The sequence below is a fragment of the Carcharodon carcharias genome, chromosome 1, assembly GCF_017639515.1.
Source record: "Carcharodon carcharias isolate sCarCar2 chromosome 1, sCarCar2.pri, whole genome shotgun sequence".
Classification (NCBI taxonomy): Eukaryota; Metazoa; Chordata; class Chondrichthyes; order Lamniformes; family Lamnidae; genus Carcharodon; species Carcharodon carcharias.
Genome location: NC_054467.1, coordinates 1,897,748 through 1,913,840, shown reverse-complemented (window position 1 = coordinate 1,913,840; position 16,093 = coordinate 1,897,748). Strand labels below are relative to the sequence as shown.

Sequence of the window (16,093 nt, the reverse complement as noted above, 5' to 3'; positions counted from 1 at the left end):
CTGAAGTTGTTGAACTCGATATTAAGTCCGGGAGGCTGTAAAGTGCCTAATCGGAAGATGAGGTGCTGTTCCTCCAGTTTGCATTAAGCTTCAATGGAACAATGCAGCAGGCCAAGGACGGACATGTAGGTAAGAGAGCAGGGTGGAGTGTTGAAATGGCAAGCGACAAGGAGGTCTGGGTCATGCTTGTGGACAGACTGAAGGTGTTCCACAAAGCGGTCACCCAGTCTGCGTTTGGCCTCTCCAATGTAGAGGAGACCACATTGGGAGCAGCGAATACAGTAGACTAAATTGAGGGAAGTGCAGGAATGTTTGCGCCCTTGGATGGTGAGGAGGGGGGAAGTAAAGGGATAGGTGTTGCACCTTCTACGATTGCATAGGAAGGTAACGTGGGAGGGTGTTGAGGTGTAGGGGATGATGGAGGAGTGGACCAGGGTGTCCCGGAGGGAACAGTCCCCACGGAATGCCAACGAGGGGGGGGAGGGGGTGTGACTCCAGCATTATGCCACCACCAAACACATTTTCCCTTCACCCCCTGAATTTTCCCAGCAATTTTTGTTTTTTGTTTTGAATAACTTCACACTTCCCTGCATTATACTCCATCTGCCATCTTGTTGCCCACTCGCTTAACCTGCCAAAACCCTTTGCAGCCTCTGTGTCCTCCCCACAGCTTCCCTTCCCACCTAGCTTAGTATCATCAGCAAACTTAGATCCGTTACTCTCTGTCTCTTCATCTAAGTCATTAATATAGATTGTAAATAGCGGAGGCCCCAGCACTATTCACTGCCTGCCAACTTGAAAATGCTCCATTTATACCCACTCTTTGTTTCCTGTCTGTAAACCAATTCCCGATCCATGCTAATATATTACCCCCAACTCTATGAGCCCTTATCTTGCCCATTAGCCTTCTGCGTGGCACCTTATCGAATGCCTTTTGGAAATCCAGGTATACTACATCTACTGGTTCCCCTTTATCTACCCTATCCTTAAGAAACACTAGTAAGTTTGTGAAACAGGATTTCCCTTTAGTAAAACCGTGTTGCCTTGTTCTAATCATACTATGCTTTTCTAAGTGCCTTAAGATTTCCTTAATGATAGGTCGCAGCATTTTACCAATGACTGATGTTAGGCTAACTGGCCTATAGTTCATTGATTTCTCTCTCCCTCCTTCCTTGAAAAGCCATGTAACATTTGCCAATTTCCAATCTGATGGGACCATACCCAAATCTAAGGAATTTTGGAAAGTGGGGATTTTTCACCCTGATCCCCATTGACTTCAATTTTAATAGGATACCTTGTATGCAAGAAAATATAAGTTGACCACTGGGGTGCACGATTTCCATCCCTGCTCCAATCCAAAGAAACTGTTCTTACCATAACTCTTTATTTGTTCTAATATTGACTAATGGGTCCATCTGAACTGTGCACAAATATGGGTACATTTTTTTTCAGACTCCATTGCATCTGGCAGTTATCACAAGGCAGGTAGAGGTGGTGGAATTACTACTCCAGGCTGGAGCTGATGTGGGTCTCCTGGATTGCCACAGTAACTCCGTTCTACACCTGGCTGCGGAACAGGGAGACGTGAAGATGCTCAGTGTCCTGCTAAGCAAAAGGAACAAGGCTGTCCTGGACCTCCTCCATCTGCCAAATAATGCAGGTGTGTAGATCAAGGATTGAGAGTCAGCCCTAGAGCAGGGTGTTGAGATGGGCCACTCTGATTTGCGCAGTGCAGATTTGTTGAATCTCATCAGTGAACAGTGGGTAAATAAAATTTTACACTGAAAAGGATGAATATTTGGGATCCCTATTCCTCATGAAGGTTTTATTAGAATTAGCAGAATTCCTTCAAAATGTTTTGACTTTTATGGTGATGCTTATTTTTACATTTTACACCATTGAGAATGATGGTCTTTTGTGTGTTAATTCTGATGCACAGTTCCTTTTGCAGAGTTGTGAGGTTTTGGTTTTGTATTGAAGCAGTGGAATTAACCTCTCTAACCCACCGTATCTCAACCCCAAGCTCAGAAAAGCAAACCTTATTGAGTCAATGTAACATTCTCCATCTCCTACACCAATCGCTGATGCCAAATTAGAAGCATTGTTGCTCTTTGGACACAACAGACAATGGCCTGAATGTTAAAGGATGTGAGCAAATAGCCAAAGAGCGAGGATAGACTAGGTGGCTGTTGTAGGGTGTTGGATACCGTTCTGTAGGTCTTAATGAAGTCCTTGTAGTCTTAAGTAGGTTAACTGTATGTATTTATCAATCACAAGAACTATGTACATTTATACAGTAAAAGGTATGGGCTAGAAGCTGTGTCCATGCTTGTGCATAGGGCTCTATCCAACACTAGACTGACCCCAAGGTGCGGGTCAGTATTCTCTTACGTGATTGTGTGGACAGTACTGTACGCAGTTCCAAGTTAACCCAACATTTGCCAGACTGTTAAACTGCAGTGGCTCATGTGGAAAATGCACCAAGACAGACTTGATAGGTCAAATGACTTGTTTCTGTGCCGGAATATTCTATGATTCTTTTAACGTTAAACAGTAAAAAATTGCAACTGAACAATTTTCTGATTTTGAGAATTTGGCCATTCCCAGTTGAAGAGTCATAGATTGAAGAATAGCTGCTAAAATTGAGACACATAATGTACCATAATGAGAAGGAATATTCTTGCTGACACCTGACAAATGTCCAGCTTTTTCTTGAATAGGAGCTATTGGGATCTTTCATGTTCATGGGAACAAGATCCTTGGGCATTGTTTCACCTGAAAAATGGTCCCTTCAACAGCATGGCACTCCATCATTACTATATTTCCAACAGTGCAACGCTCCCTCCGATATTGGTGCTGCCTCTCCCTCAGCACCAATCCTCTGCCAGTGCGACATTCCCTCGCTCAGCATCGACCCTCCGATATGGCCCCCTCTCCCTCAGCACCAATCCTCCGCCAGTGCAACACTCCCTCCCTCAGCACCAATCCTCCGATAGTGCGGCCCTGTCCCTCTCCCTCAACACTAACAGTGCGACACTCCCTCCCTCAGCACAGACCCTCTGACAGTGCGACACCCCCTCCCTCCGATAGTGCGACGCACTGTCCCTCTGACAGACCGGTGCTCCCTTCCTCAGCACCAAGAGAATGGATTAGTTAGGATGCGGCTGACTCTACATCCAGGCACAATGAACTAGAAAACAAACAGCAATGATTTACTCAGCTTCAGTTAAGCTGATGGACTGTTGACACAATCTTGCTGAAAGGGGAGAGATTTTCTCTCATGATTTTAGTCAGGCTGCCCAAATTAAAGTGAGCTCTTAAACTCGCTTTAGTCTTTAACTTTGAAATTGCTATCAATGCAATAGAATAATTGGTTCTCATGCTTTTGATATAATTGACTGAGCATTTTAAATGGTGCGGCTGGTGTGGGAGGGAGCGCTGCACTGTGGGAGGATTTGTGCTGAGGGAGAGAGCAGTGGACTGTCTGAATTCCTTGACAGCAGGTTTCCCATTCCCCCATTCTAAACTAGGTATTTCCAATGTGGTGCCAGATTAATCACTGCCCAGATAATGGATCATTCACTTGATTATGTTAACAATGCTTTTTGTTACTTTCCATAATTGTTAAGATAAAAGCAAAGAACTGCAGATGCTGGAAATCCAAAACAAAAACAAAAATACCTGGAAAAACTCAGCAGGTCTGACAGCATCTGCGGAGAAGAATGCAGTTAACGTTTTGAGTCCGTATGACTCTTCAACTCTTCTGTTGAAGAGTCATACGGACTTGAAACATTAACTGTGTTCCTCTCCGCAGATGCTGTCAGACCTGCTGAGTTTTTCCAGCTATTTTTGTTTTTGTGTTGAAAAAGAATTATTAGTTTGGCAAATAAATTAACACTTGGTGAGATAAGCACTAATCCTGCGCCGTCTTATTTTCAGGTTTCAATGCTATTCACCTGGCTGTGTTAGCAAACAGTCTCTCCTCCTTAAGGCAGCTAATTGTAGCGGGAGCTGAGGTGGATGCTCCAGAGCAGCGCTCAGGTCGAACTGCACTCCACCTTGCAGTCGAGCAGCAAAACATCTCTTTAGCTGGTAGCCTTCTCTTGGAGGTGAGTTTGCTGCAGTCAAAGAAAGAACTTGCATTTATCTAACACCTTTCACAATCTCAGGACATCTCAAAGTGCATTACAACCAATGAGGGCACTTTTGGAATGTAGTTAATGCTGTAACTTTGGAAACTCAGCAGTCAGTTGTGGACAGCAAGCTCCCACAAATAGAGATAATGACCCAGATAATTTGCTTTAATGTTGGTTGAGGGATAAGTATCAGCCCCAAGATAGGGAGATACCCCCTCCCTCCCCATCTCTTCCTACAGTAGTGATCATGGATTGCATTAGCCTGAGATGGAAGAAGGATCCTCGATTTAACATCTCATCTTCTGACAGTGTGGCGCTCCCTCAGTACTGACCCTCCTGTTTTCTATGACTGAGTGGGTTCTCGACCCAGGGACCCTCCTTGGCTCAATGGCAGCGCTCCCTCAGTACTGACCCTCTGTCAGTGCAGCACTCCCTCAGTACTGACCCTCTGTCAGTGCAGCACTCCCTCAGTACTGACCCTCTGTCAGTGCAGCACTCCCTCAGTACTGACCCTCTGACAGTGCGGCACTCCCTCAGTACTGACCCTCTGACAGTGCGGCACTCCCTCAGTACTGACCCTCTGACAGTGCGGCACTCCCTCAGTCCTGACCCTCCGATGGTGCGGCGCTCCGTCAGTACTGACCCTCTGTCAGTGCAGCACTCCCTCAGTACTGACCCTCTGACAGTGCAGCACTCCCTCAGTCCTGACACTCCGACGGTGCGGCGCTCCGTCAGTACTGACCCTCTGACAGTGCGGCACTCCCTCAGTACTGGCCCCATTGACGGTGCAGCACTCCCTCAGTACTGACCCTCTGACAGTGCGGCACTCCCTCAGTACTGGCCCCATTGACGGTGCAGCACTCCCTCAGTACTGACCCTCTGACAGTGCGGCGCTCCCTCAATACTGACCCTATTGACGGTGCGGCACTCCCTTGGTACTGGGTGTGTTAGCCTAGTATTTACACCCAAATAAAGGCAAAATACCGTGGATTTTGGAAATCTGAAATAAAAACAGAAAATGCTGGGAAAACTCAGCAGGTCTGGCAGCATCTGTGGAGAGAGAAAACAGGATTAACGTTTTGAGGCCGTATGACTTCTGATTCTGTCTCCAAGGCGAGTGAGTTACCTACTGAGCCACCACTGACACAGTTGGAAATGATCTTGATGCAATTCTACAATGAGTAATTTAAAGCAGTTAAAAGGGCACGGAATTTTTGGCAAATTGCAAATTGACACTGTCATTTTTGTGTAAGTGAACTGGGGGGGGGGATCTGGTCAATGCTGCGGTGGTAATTTTCTGGAAACATTTAGTGTTTATCATCAGATACAGCGCCTGAAAGGTTTTCATCGCAGGAACTTCCAATGATTTATATGTTTTTGATGCTGTTTGTTACCCTTTGCTGCTGGGATTGTTAATAAAACCCAGCTCCCCCCAGTGGTGGAATTGAGCTGTAGTGAGGCTGCTCTTTGAGATTTGGGGGTGATACCTTCTCTTTATCTCTGCCCCACGCTTGTATCGAGTGTGACCCAATACCAGCAGCAAAACCTCACAGAATCAACCCTTTGTGAGTTTAGGCTAAGTATGAAACCCTAGAATCCTGTGGCAGTGCTATTTTTAATTCTCACAATGTAACCTGTTGAAATTGGAATTTTTGCCTTAGACCTTTCCAGTAATATGGCTGAAAATGAGAAGGTTGTCTACTCCTCATAGCTGCTACAAAAATTCAGACATACTCCTGTGCGCTGGGTTTGTAATGGATAGAGACACAAAAAAAGACTTGTGTTTAAATCGCACTTTTCAGAGCTTCAGGATGTCCCAAAGAGGTTTACAGTCACTGAAACACTTTTTGAACTGCAGTTAGTTATAATGTAGGAAACACAGCAGCCAATTTGCACACAGCAAATTCCCATAAACAGCAATGTTGGAATAAGCAGATAATCCGTTGTCAGTGATGTTGGTTGAGGAATATTATTGTAGCAAAGCTGTCCAGTGATGTTACCGTGTGATGTGTTTGGATCCTCAGGGCAATGCGGAAGTTGATGCCACCACATTTGATGGATCTACAGCACTTCACATAGCAGCAGGAAGAGGCTGTACCAAACTTTGTGCCCTACTAATGGCAGCGGGTATGTAGTTGGGTGTTTTTGTGTAAGGGAAGCTTCAATGGACAGTTGTGGTCCTGCAAAGGCTCATGTTAAAAGCTTTAACCAGAATAATGCTGTGGGAGGTCTCAGATTTTGCACAGAAGACACCAGCCTGTTGGCCTGGGAAAGAAGCGAGTATACATGGGAAAATGTACCCTGGAGCCTTGGATTTGATGGAATCATTAACAGAAAATAATTCCACCTGTTCTGTCACCCTCTAGCATCTGGGGCACAGGGCACTGGGCAGAGGCTTGTTACCGTGAGCACTGGGGAGTTGTTTTAAATCACAGCTGAGCCCGAGCACATCCTCACACAACATCCACACTCCACTCTCTCATACAAACACAACTACTCTGTGTGTGAATGCTCACACCCACACCACCTGCGCACACACAAAGCACTACATAGAATCATATAGCATTAAAGGAGGCCATTCAGCCCATCTTTGAAAGAGTTATCCAATTAGCCCCACACCCCTTGGTCTTTGCCCATAGCCCTGTAGTGTTTTGCTTTTCAAGTATTCATCAAATTCTCTTTTGAAGGGATCACAGCAACCCGCTGCATTGATTTTATCCCTTCATCTTCTTTAACTGATTATTTTAAAACTGTCTCCTCTGGTGACCGACTATTGCCACTGGGAACAGCTTCCCCTTACTTACACTATCAAAAACCTTCCGTAATCTGCATTGTGTGACTCAGTTACTTGTTGTTCAGCCTGTTCTTTGATCTATTTGAAATTATACGTTAGTTTTAAATTTTTTTCATTTGAAATACAATCTTAAAATTAATTTTCACAGTTGACTTTATTATGGTCAGAGAGCGATAGGTTTGGTCACTTGCTAATCTGGTGCCGTTTTCTGGAATCTAATTTTCCCAGGTGCAGATCCACAGATTGAGAATCATGAACCTTTGGATGACAAATCTGATGAGTCTGTTGATGATGATGATGAAGGGATTTTTCATGGGACCACACCCTTGGACATGGCAGCCTCAGAAGAGGTAAGGATGCCAATGACAGGTTGAAACCAAGCGGTGCTTGGGAGACTCACTAATCTAATATTTGAAGGAAAGAAAGGCTTTGATTTCGGAAGTGCTTTTCACAATCCCAGGATACTCTAAAGTTCTTTACAACTAGTTAGTGCCACTCCCTCTGCTCTTTCCTCATAGTCTGGAAAATCTCTTTTCCAAGTTTTTATCCAATTCCCTTTGAAAAGTTACTATTGAATCTGCTTCCACCACCCTTTCAGGCAGTGGATTGCAGATCATAACTCAGTGTCAAAACAAATGCTCCTCATCTCTCCTTGCTTTACTTAGCAATTATCTTCAATTTTTTAATTAGTGAATTTAGGGTTTCTGAGAATGGGGGTAATATATTAGCATGGACTGAGGATTGGTTAACGGACAGGAAAGCGGGCAGGAATAAACAGGCTGCAACTTAGGGTGCTGCAGGGATCAGTACCGGGACCTCAGCTATTTACAATCTATATTAATGACTTAGATGAGCAGACTGAGGGTAACGTATCCAAGTTTGCCCACAGTACAAAGTTTGCTGGGAAAATAAGCTGCAAAGAAGACACAAAAGGCAGCAAAGGAATATATGAACAGGTTGAGTGAGTGGGAAAGGACATGGTAGATGGAATAAAATGTGGCAAGGTATGAGGTTATCCATTTTGGTAAGAAAAATGGTTGCCATTGAATCACATGAAGCTAACGCAGGTAAAAACAAGGAATTATGAAAACAAATGGTTTACTATCCTTTATAACAAAGCAATTGGTGTATGAGAATGAAGGTGTCTTACTGCAAGGTATAGGCCCTTGGTGAGACCACACCTAGAGTTCTGTGTACGCTTTTGATTTCCTTACCTATAGGAATATTAATACTTTAGAGAGAGTGCAGCAAAAATTCTGAAGATTCATACGGGCTCGAAACGTTAACTGTCTCGCTCCACGGATGCTGCTAGACCTGCTGAGTTTTTCCAGCATTTTATGTTTTTATTTTACTAGATTGGGATGAGGGAATTGTCCTGTGAGGAGATATTGAGTAGACCAGGCCTATATTCCGACAGTTTATCAAAATAAGAGGTGATCTGACTGAAAGGTGTAGGGGTCACAGTCTCAAGATCAGGGGTTGAGATGAGAAGTTCTTTATTCAGAAGGTTGTGAATCTCTGGAATTCTCTACCCCAAAGATCTGTGGATGCTCCATCAATGAGTATATTCAAGGCAGAGATTGATAGATTTTTAGGTACTAAGAGAGTGGAGGGATATGGGGATCAGCTGGGAAGCTGAAGTTGATGTAGAAGGTTCAGCCATGATGTTATTAAATTGAAAAATAATTTCCACTGATCCGAGAGCAACAATGTCATAAATTTACTACCACTAAGAAGAAGGAAGAGATTATGAGGAAATGTTTTACAGTTTGCTTGTTTTGACAAGGGATACCGTACGAGAAACAGCAGTGAAAACAAATAATCACAATTTTTAAAAGGAATTGGATACAAATTTTAAAAAGGCGACAAAAAATGCTTGAACTGACGAATGGCCTATCCCATGCTCTTACTACTTGTGCTCTAGTTCTAGATATTAAAATGTTCTGCTGTCTCATTAATTGTGAGCAATTTGACTTATCAATTGTCATTTCTTTTTCAGGTATATGATATCCTAAATGGTAAACCCTACCAACCAAAACCAGCATCTGTTGCTCCTTTTCCACAAGGTAATAACTAGTTACTCCTTCAGTGAAGCAAGTCATTAATCTTTATGACCCCTTCAAATTAACCATTTCCAAAACTATTCTGTTCCACAAGGTTCATGTGGTGATGTGATGAATCTCAGCCCTTCGACTTCACAGCTACTGAATTCTATAATCTGCTGCCTCCCATTCAGAATTTGATTATGCTAAATGTGATATTGAGAGATTATTTAATATCTGACACTTCTATTTTATATGTAATTAAATAAGCTTTAATAGGGACCAGCGATGCTGTTAAAAGATTTGCAGAAGAATTTAGATCAATTATGAAACTGAGCAGGAAAATACCAAATGAAATGTTACACTGTGAAATGCAATGGGTGAAAAAATAATGTAAGTATTCATAGCGGGAACAGAAATAGAAAAGCGAGACTTAGAAAGTGACAAGTGACTTCCAAGTCACTTTCCACATATTAGAATATATAAAGAAAGAACTTGCATTTCTATAGCGCCTTTCACATGCTCAGGATGTCCCAAAGTATTTCACAGTCAATGAAGTACAGTCACTGTTATCACATAGGAAATGTGCCAGCCAATTATATAGCTAGAATGGTGGAGTCTATGTCTAGTGAAGTTTTACTGGTCGGATCACACTATCTTCAATCCTGACCACCGCACTATAACATGGTTGGCCTGCATTGGATAGGATCCAGAGAATGGCAACATGATAATTGATCCTAAATGAAAAAGGATGTACTGTGAGAAACACTTGTGTACGGTTTATAGCTAAAGCTACCAATTCTTTCCCTCCATGTGAGGCACTGTTGTGTTCCACTGGAGCTTGAGAAACCCAATTAAAGTAGAAATATTTAATCATCTTTCTGGAATACTCTACCAGGCAGTGTAATGTTGATTCTATGCTCACTGGTGATCTGTTTGTTTACTAGGTGATTTAGGACAACTGGATGTAGAAGCAAGGCTGGAGCTGTGTAAACTGTTGGAGGTGCCTGAACCCAGTCTGAACTGGATGACTCTCGCACAGAAATTGGGTCTTGGGATTCTAATCAACGCCTTTAAACTTAGCCATTCACCAGCAAAAACTCTGCTAGATAACTATGAGGTGAGCTGAATATGTCCTCTCTTATACAAATGTCATTGTATAAAAGAGCTGGATATCCAGCACTTAGTTTTGGTTTGACACTGAATGGTTACGCAATGTCCTCCTCCCCTTCCTCGCCCCATTCATGGAAAGACACCCAGATTCACTGCTTTCAATAATGGACTGGCTGCCTGTTGACATAGTTGGGGAAGGAGTGTATAACAGCAGCCAATGTGCGGCTGCCAGTTTTCCAGCACTGCCGCAAGTGAAGGCATCCCCCAGCGTTTTGATCGGGATTTGGGTGGGGTACTGAATGCAAGTTTATACCACCCTCATCAGCAGAGCAAAGCTGAAATCGCTTTACACCAACATAACTTGCAGTGCTGCTTAGAATATTCATGACTCTCAGTTGCTTTTTCAGTTTTGATTTCTCCTTTGTACTGTACTAACCCTTTCTATTCTGGTTTATTGAAGGTATCTGGTGGTACAGTCACGGAGATTCTGGAAACACTGAAGTCTATGGGCTACAGTAAAGCAATTGCCGTGCTTCAAAAAGCAATGGCTAACTCAGCAAACACACAACCAGATGATGTACACAACTCACCAACACCCATTGAACAGCACAACAGTAAGAGCAAATGATTTCTATTACTTAGGCTTTGGGGTTACAGAAATATTTGTTAATGTTGCCAATCTAACACTCGATTATAACAATTTCCCCAAATGTAACAATTTGTTGCTACGCACACAAAATTATTCTTAAAATATTAGCGATTCTGCAAAGATGACATTTAAGATGAAAAGTGTTCAGCATCTTCAGTTCATTCTAGTCTTTAACATTTTACCATCAATCCAGTTGCCATTGAGTTTTTACTATTAGCTTTTCTACACTTCCAAGTTATCCTGTATACAATAAAACACTTATCCACTAATGATCCACCAGATGCACCATGAATGACAACTATGACCTAAAGCCAATTATTATCATCCATACATTGCAAAGTTCATTCCATTCCTATCTCTGTAACTTCCTCTACTGCTCCGGGATCTCTCCACTCCTCCAATTTTGGCCTCCTGAGCATTCCTAATTTTCGCTGCTCCACCACTGACTGCTGTGCCCTCAGTTGCCTACGTCCTAATGATGAATTCCCCATCCCCCTCATAAACCTCTTTACCTATCTCCTCCTTCAAGATGCTTCTTATAATCCTACCTCTTTAACTAAGCTTTTGTCACTGGTTCTAATGTAGAGATGTATATTCACAGGCTTTGATGGAGAGTAAACCTTTACCCCTTAAATTGTAGCCATGTAGAAGTGCTCCTTCTCACACCATTTCCAATGGTCTCACCTGTCATTCACCATGATCTTTTTAAATGAAGAGGTCTTTGAGGCTTGGGTTGAAACTCTTTTCACAAGGGACATCGCACTAAAGCCTAGAGGAAGGATTTCTAATTTCTCAGGGTGGATGTGTCTCAGTGCTATTTTTACAGATATCATTTTGTTAAAATTCTGTTTCTGGTTATCAACTCTCTGTTTATATTTTTACTTTATAAAAGATGTCAGCCATACACAAGGGGATTTTGTAAAGGTGTTTCCCTTGCTAAGTAAATGGGCATTAACCCATAGATGAAATGTTATATTGTATAACATTGAAGCTAAGTGTTCTACAGAATCTTCCATCTCTTAAGAATTTCTTAGTGATTAGTTCCTTGTGCCTAACACTTTTCATCTTCATATCACCACTGCAAAATTTCATGTGTAGGAATTAAAATAGCAATAACATTTTTTTTTTGGGTAAATAAGGAAATTGTGATAATTGAAAACTTTAGATTAACAGCTTTAACAAATATTCAATTGTGTAGTCCATCTCTTTATATTAATATAGATTTTAATCACATTCTACCAACTCTATTTATTGACTTTGACCGTTCTTTTATGGGGAAAACAGAATGAAGAAGTGCGTTAGCTTCTAAATCACGTTTGACAAACCTACTGGAGATTTTTGAGTTTTTAACTAGCAGAATAGATTAGTATTTAGATTTTCAGAAAGCTTTTGAGAAAGTCCCACATAAGAAGTTAGTGTGTAAAATTAAAGCACATGGGATTGGGGGTAATATATTGGCACGGATTGAGAATTGGTTAGCAGACAGGAAACAGTAGGAATAAATTGGTCATTTTCAGAACAGCAGGTGGTGACTCAGGCATCAGTGCTTGGGCCTCAACTATTCAGGATGTATATCAATGATTTGAATGAGGGAAACTAAATGTAATACTTCCAAGTTTACTGATAACATATTCTCACCTAGTTTTGTGTCGAGGAGGATGTTAAGAGGCTTCAAGGTGAATTAGACAAGTTGAGTGAGTGGGCAAATACATGGCAGATGCAGTATAACATGGATAAGTGTGAAGTTATCCACTTTGGTAGGAAAAACAGAATGGCTAAGTCTTATTTAAATGGTGATAGATTGGGAAATGTTGATATACAAAGGGACCTGGGTGTCCTTATATACCAATCACTGAAAGCAAGCATGCAGGTGCAGCAAACAGTTAAGAAAGCAAATGGTATGTTGGTCTTCATTGCAAGAGGATTTGAATACAGGAGCAAGGATGTTTTACTGCAGCTAAACAGGGCCTTGGTGAGACCACATCTGGAATATTGTGTGCAGCTTTGGTCCTTACCGAAGTAAGGATATACTTGCCATAGAGGGAGTGCAGCAAAGGTTCACCCAGACTGTTTCTTGGGATGGCAGGATTATCATATGAGGAGAGATTGGGCTGACTTGGCCTGTATTCACTGGAGTTTAAAAGAGATCTCATTGAAACATATAAAAATTCTGACAGGGCTGGACAGATAGGATGCAGGGATGATGTTTCCTCTGGCTGGGAGATCTAGAACAAGGGGTCACTGTCTCAGGACTGAGATAAGGAGAAACTTCTTCAGAGGGTGGTGAACCTGTGGAGGCCAAGTCACTGAATTTATTAAAGAAGGAAATAGATTTCTAGACTCTAAAGGGGTATGGGGAGAGAGTGGGAGTACGGTGTTGAGAGAGGATCAGCCATGATCATATCGAATGGCAGAGCAGGCTATTCCCACTCCTACATTTTATGTTTCTTTCACTATCATTAATGATAAAGAATTTAAACCCCTCATTCTTTTCAAACAGATGTTCAGATTGACCCAAAATCCCAGCAGTGTGACAGCGTGTGTGACAGTGGAGTGGAGACATCATTTAGGAGATTAAGCCACATGTCATCAGAATCTTTCAGCAACAACCAGGCTTCGTTCGAACTGTGACATTTGCAGCAAGAATCTCAGTAAAGAGTTGATTAATCAAGACCAACTGAAGCGAGTACAGTTAATAAATGTCAACCTGGTTGGAATCTGTGAAACATTTAGCCTCACCTGTATAATCTCAGCTTTGATTACTGCCATAAGGCATAACTATTTTAAATATTAAACAGGTCAGTGCTTGGAATTAAACATCACTTAGCTCCCCATAGGTTTATTTCAGCTATTTAAAAAAAAATACATGGATCAAAGATTATGAACGAAGATGCCAATAGTCTTGTGTTCAAGCTTCACTCCAGAAACTTGAGCACAAAAATGGTGCACTGTGCTGTTGGAGCTGTCGTCTGCCCTTTCAGGTGCACATAATGATGGGGAATTCTCTCCAATGCCCTGGCCACAATTTATCCCGTAATCAGATTCTGTGGGATCTTGCTGTGCACAAATCAGCTGCATTCTGACAGTGCAAGCAGTACTTCATTGGCTGTAAACGCTTTAGGATATCCTGAGGTTCAGCAAGTCTTTCTTTCTTAGTACTCATAAGTATTAACAAAGAAAAGCTTCACCGAAGGTTTGTTTGCAATCTTTACTTATGGCTGTTTATTTTTGCAAATGCAGGAAATGAATGTGAGGGTTTTGCTCGATTATGTCGATGAGTTTATACTGTGTTTTGAGTTGTACATTTATCACAGATTATCTCATCAATCTTTTACTCATTCTCAAATAGATATTTGTAAATAGTCTCAGCAGCCTCTGTTGCCTCAATTTGTCAGATTTTTTATTTTTGCTTAATGTAGTTTAAAATTTAGCTTTTTTAATAAACAATAAAAAAGGACCAATCGCACTGGCTGTGATAGTTTTGTTCCCCAACTTGAATCATTGATTTCATCATCAGTTAGGAACTTCACTCTCAAACACTTTTTGATGCTGCTAAATCACTCTTCTTTCACTGGTGGACACATTATCAGTTTCAGTTTTGTAGTCATTAAATTTAATACTGGATGTGTGGCATGCACAGAATTGGCTGTCTTTAACTCTTGTCTGCCAGATGCCCCTGTGTTATAATAAAGCTAGGAAAAACTTTTTGAAAACTGATTTGGCTGAGTACTGGGAGAAGTGACATTTACACTAGATCGGTGTTATTGGAAAGCACTTAAGGGCATAACATCAGGTCCAAATTTGGATATGTAGCAAATGGAAAGAGAATGCAAACAGATAAAAATATAATTTAGCACAAATAAACATTGTAATTTCGGGAGGGTAGTGAATGATAAACTGCTCAATCACTAAAAGCACACATTTTGTTATTGGATTTACATCCCCACTAGAGGGAAGCATTTCAGGCAGATCTGCTGTGTTTGCACAAGTATTGCCCTGTACTGTACTATACTGACCAGAACAGTGAAGATTTCTCAGCCATAGGGACACTGATCTTTAGAAGCAGCTTTATAGAGAGAAAGAAAAACAAAAGCAAAGGGAATTTCTAGGTTTTTTCATATAAATGCAAGAAGATGGAGGATCTGTACAAAACATCAGTTGGGCCACAATCAGAGTAATGTTTCCCCTTTTGGTGCAATGGAAACTGACTAGTGACAAGAATGGGAGGGAGGGAATGAATGCTAACATTTTAAAGGATTAAAATACATTATTAACACACATTAGGGCTGTTAATCTTTCTGTTTACGTAGCACCTCAACTGTAATCTCCCTCCAAAATCAATTTCTACATCAATAGAATTTAACAACAAGAGCAAGCTACACACTATGTATTAGCTCCTGTTGTGCTTTTTTCCTCAATAGGAGGGAGGCCTGCTCCTGATCTTCCCCTGAGTACTTATAGAAACAATGGGTGAAGACTATGATGCAACTCCCGATTTGGGCAATTTTAAGCTGCTTCCAGTTTATCACTGCAATCCCACAAATTAGACACCAACCTCTGTTATTAAGGACATCACTGATGCTTATTCAAGAATCACAATCTTTTAACAGAATCACAGAAGGCCTAACTTCCCAGTGGAACCCATCCAGCAAAGCGAGTAGTCCAGTATAGAATACCTTCACCAGACCAGGAAACCTTTGTGGAGAAAGAATTAATATTTCAGGACTTAACCTTTCAGCTGAACTGAAAAATGTTAGATGTAGCAGGGTTTAAGCAAGTACAGAGGCAAATAGCAGAGGTGGAGGAGGGAAGACCATAAGACGTAAGAGCAGAAGTAGGCCATTCAATGAGATCATGGCTGATCTCATAACCCTCAACTCCACTTTCCTGCCTTTTCCCCATAACCCTTGATTCCTTTACTGATTAAAAATCTATTTCAGCCTTGAATATACTTAATGACCCAGCATCCATAGCCCTCTGCGGTAAAGAATTCCACAGATTGACTACTCAGAAGAAATTCCACCTCATTTCGTTTTAAATGGGTGTCCCCTTACTCTGAGATTATGCCCACTGGTCCTAGACTCTCCCACAGGGGGAAATAACCTCCCAACATCTAAGATAAAAGCAAAAAACTGCGGATGCTAGAAATCCGAAACAAAAATAAAAATACCTGGAAAAACTCAGCAGGTCTGACAGCATCTGCGGAGAGGAACACAGTTAACATTTCCAGTCCGTATGACGCTTCACCAGAACTAGGGAAAAAGAGAAAAGAGGTGAAATATAAGCTGGTTTAAGGGGGGGGTGGGACTGGTAGAGCTGGATAGAGGGCCAGTGATAGGTGGAGATTGCCAAAAGATGG

General features: G+C 41.8%; 1 protein-coding gene across 3 annotated transcripts in view; it reads left to right on the top strand.

Moving 5' to 3' along the window:
- LOC121278966 (nuclear factor NF-kappa-B p105 subunit-like) overlaps positions 1 to 14,195 on the top strand; it is a 95,812-nt gene extending 81,617 nt beyond the window's left edge. For all 3 annotated transcript variants that reach the window (XM_041189598.1, XM_041189607.1, XM_041189617.1), the window contains exons 17-24: positions 1,453 to 1,660; positions 3,940 to 4,109; positions 6,161 to 6,263; positions 7,159 to 7,280; positions 8,930 to 8,996; positions 9,920 to 10,092; positions 10,546 to 10,699; positions 13,235 to 14,195. In XM_041189598.1, coding sequence (XP_041045532.1) covers positions 1,453 to 1,660; positions 3,940 to 4,109; positions 6,161 to 6,263; positions 7,159 to 7,280; positions 8,930 to 8,996; positions 9,920 to 10,092; positions 10,546 to 10,699; positions 13,235 to 13,365 — 1,128 coding nt within the window. In that variant the 3' untranslated portion in view covers positions 13,366 to 14,195. The remainder of the gene's footprint in view (positions 1 to 1,452; positions 1,661 to 3,939; positions 4,110 to 6,160; positions 6,264 to 7,158; positions 7,281 to 8,929; positions 8,997 to 9,919; positions 10,093 to 10,545; positions 10,700 to 13,234) is intronic.
- Positions 14,196 to 16,093: the final 1,898 nt, after the last annotated feature.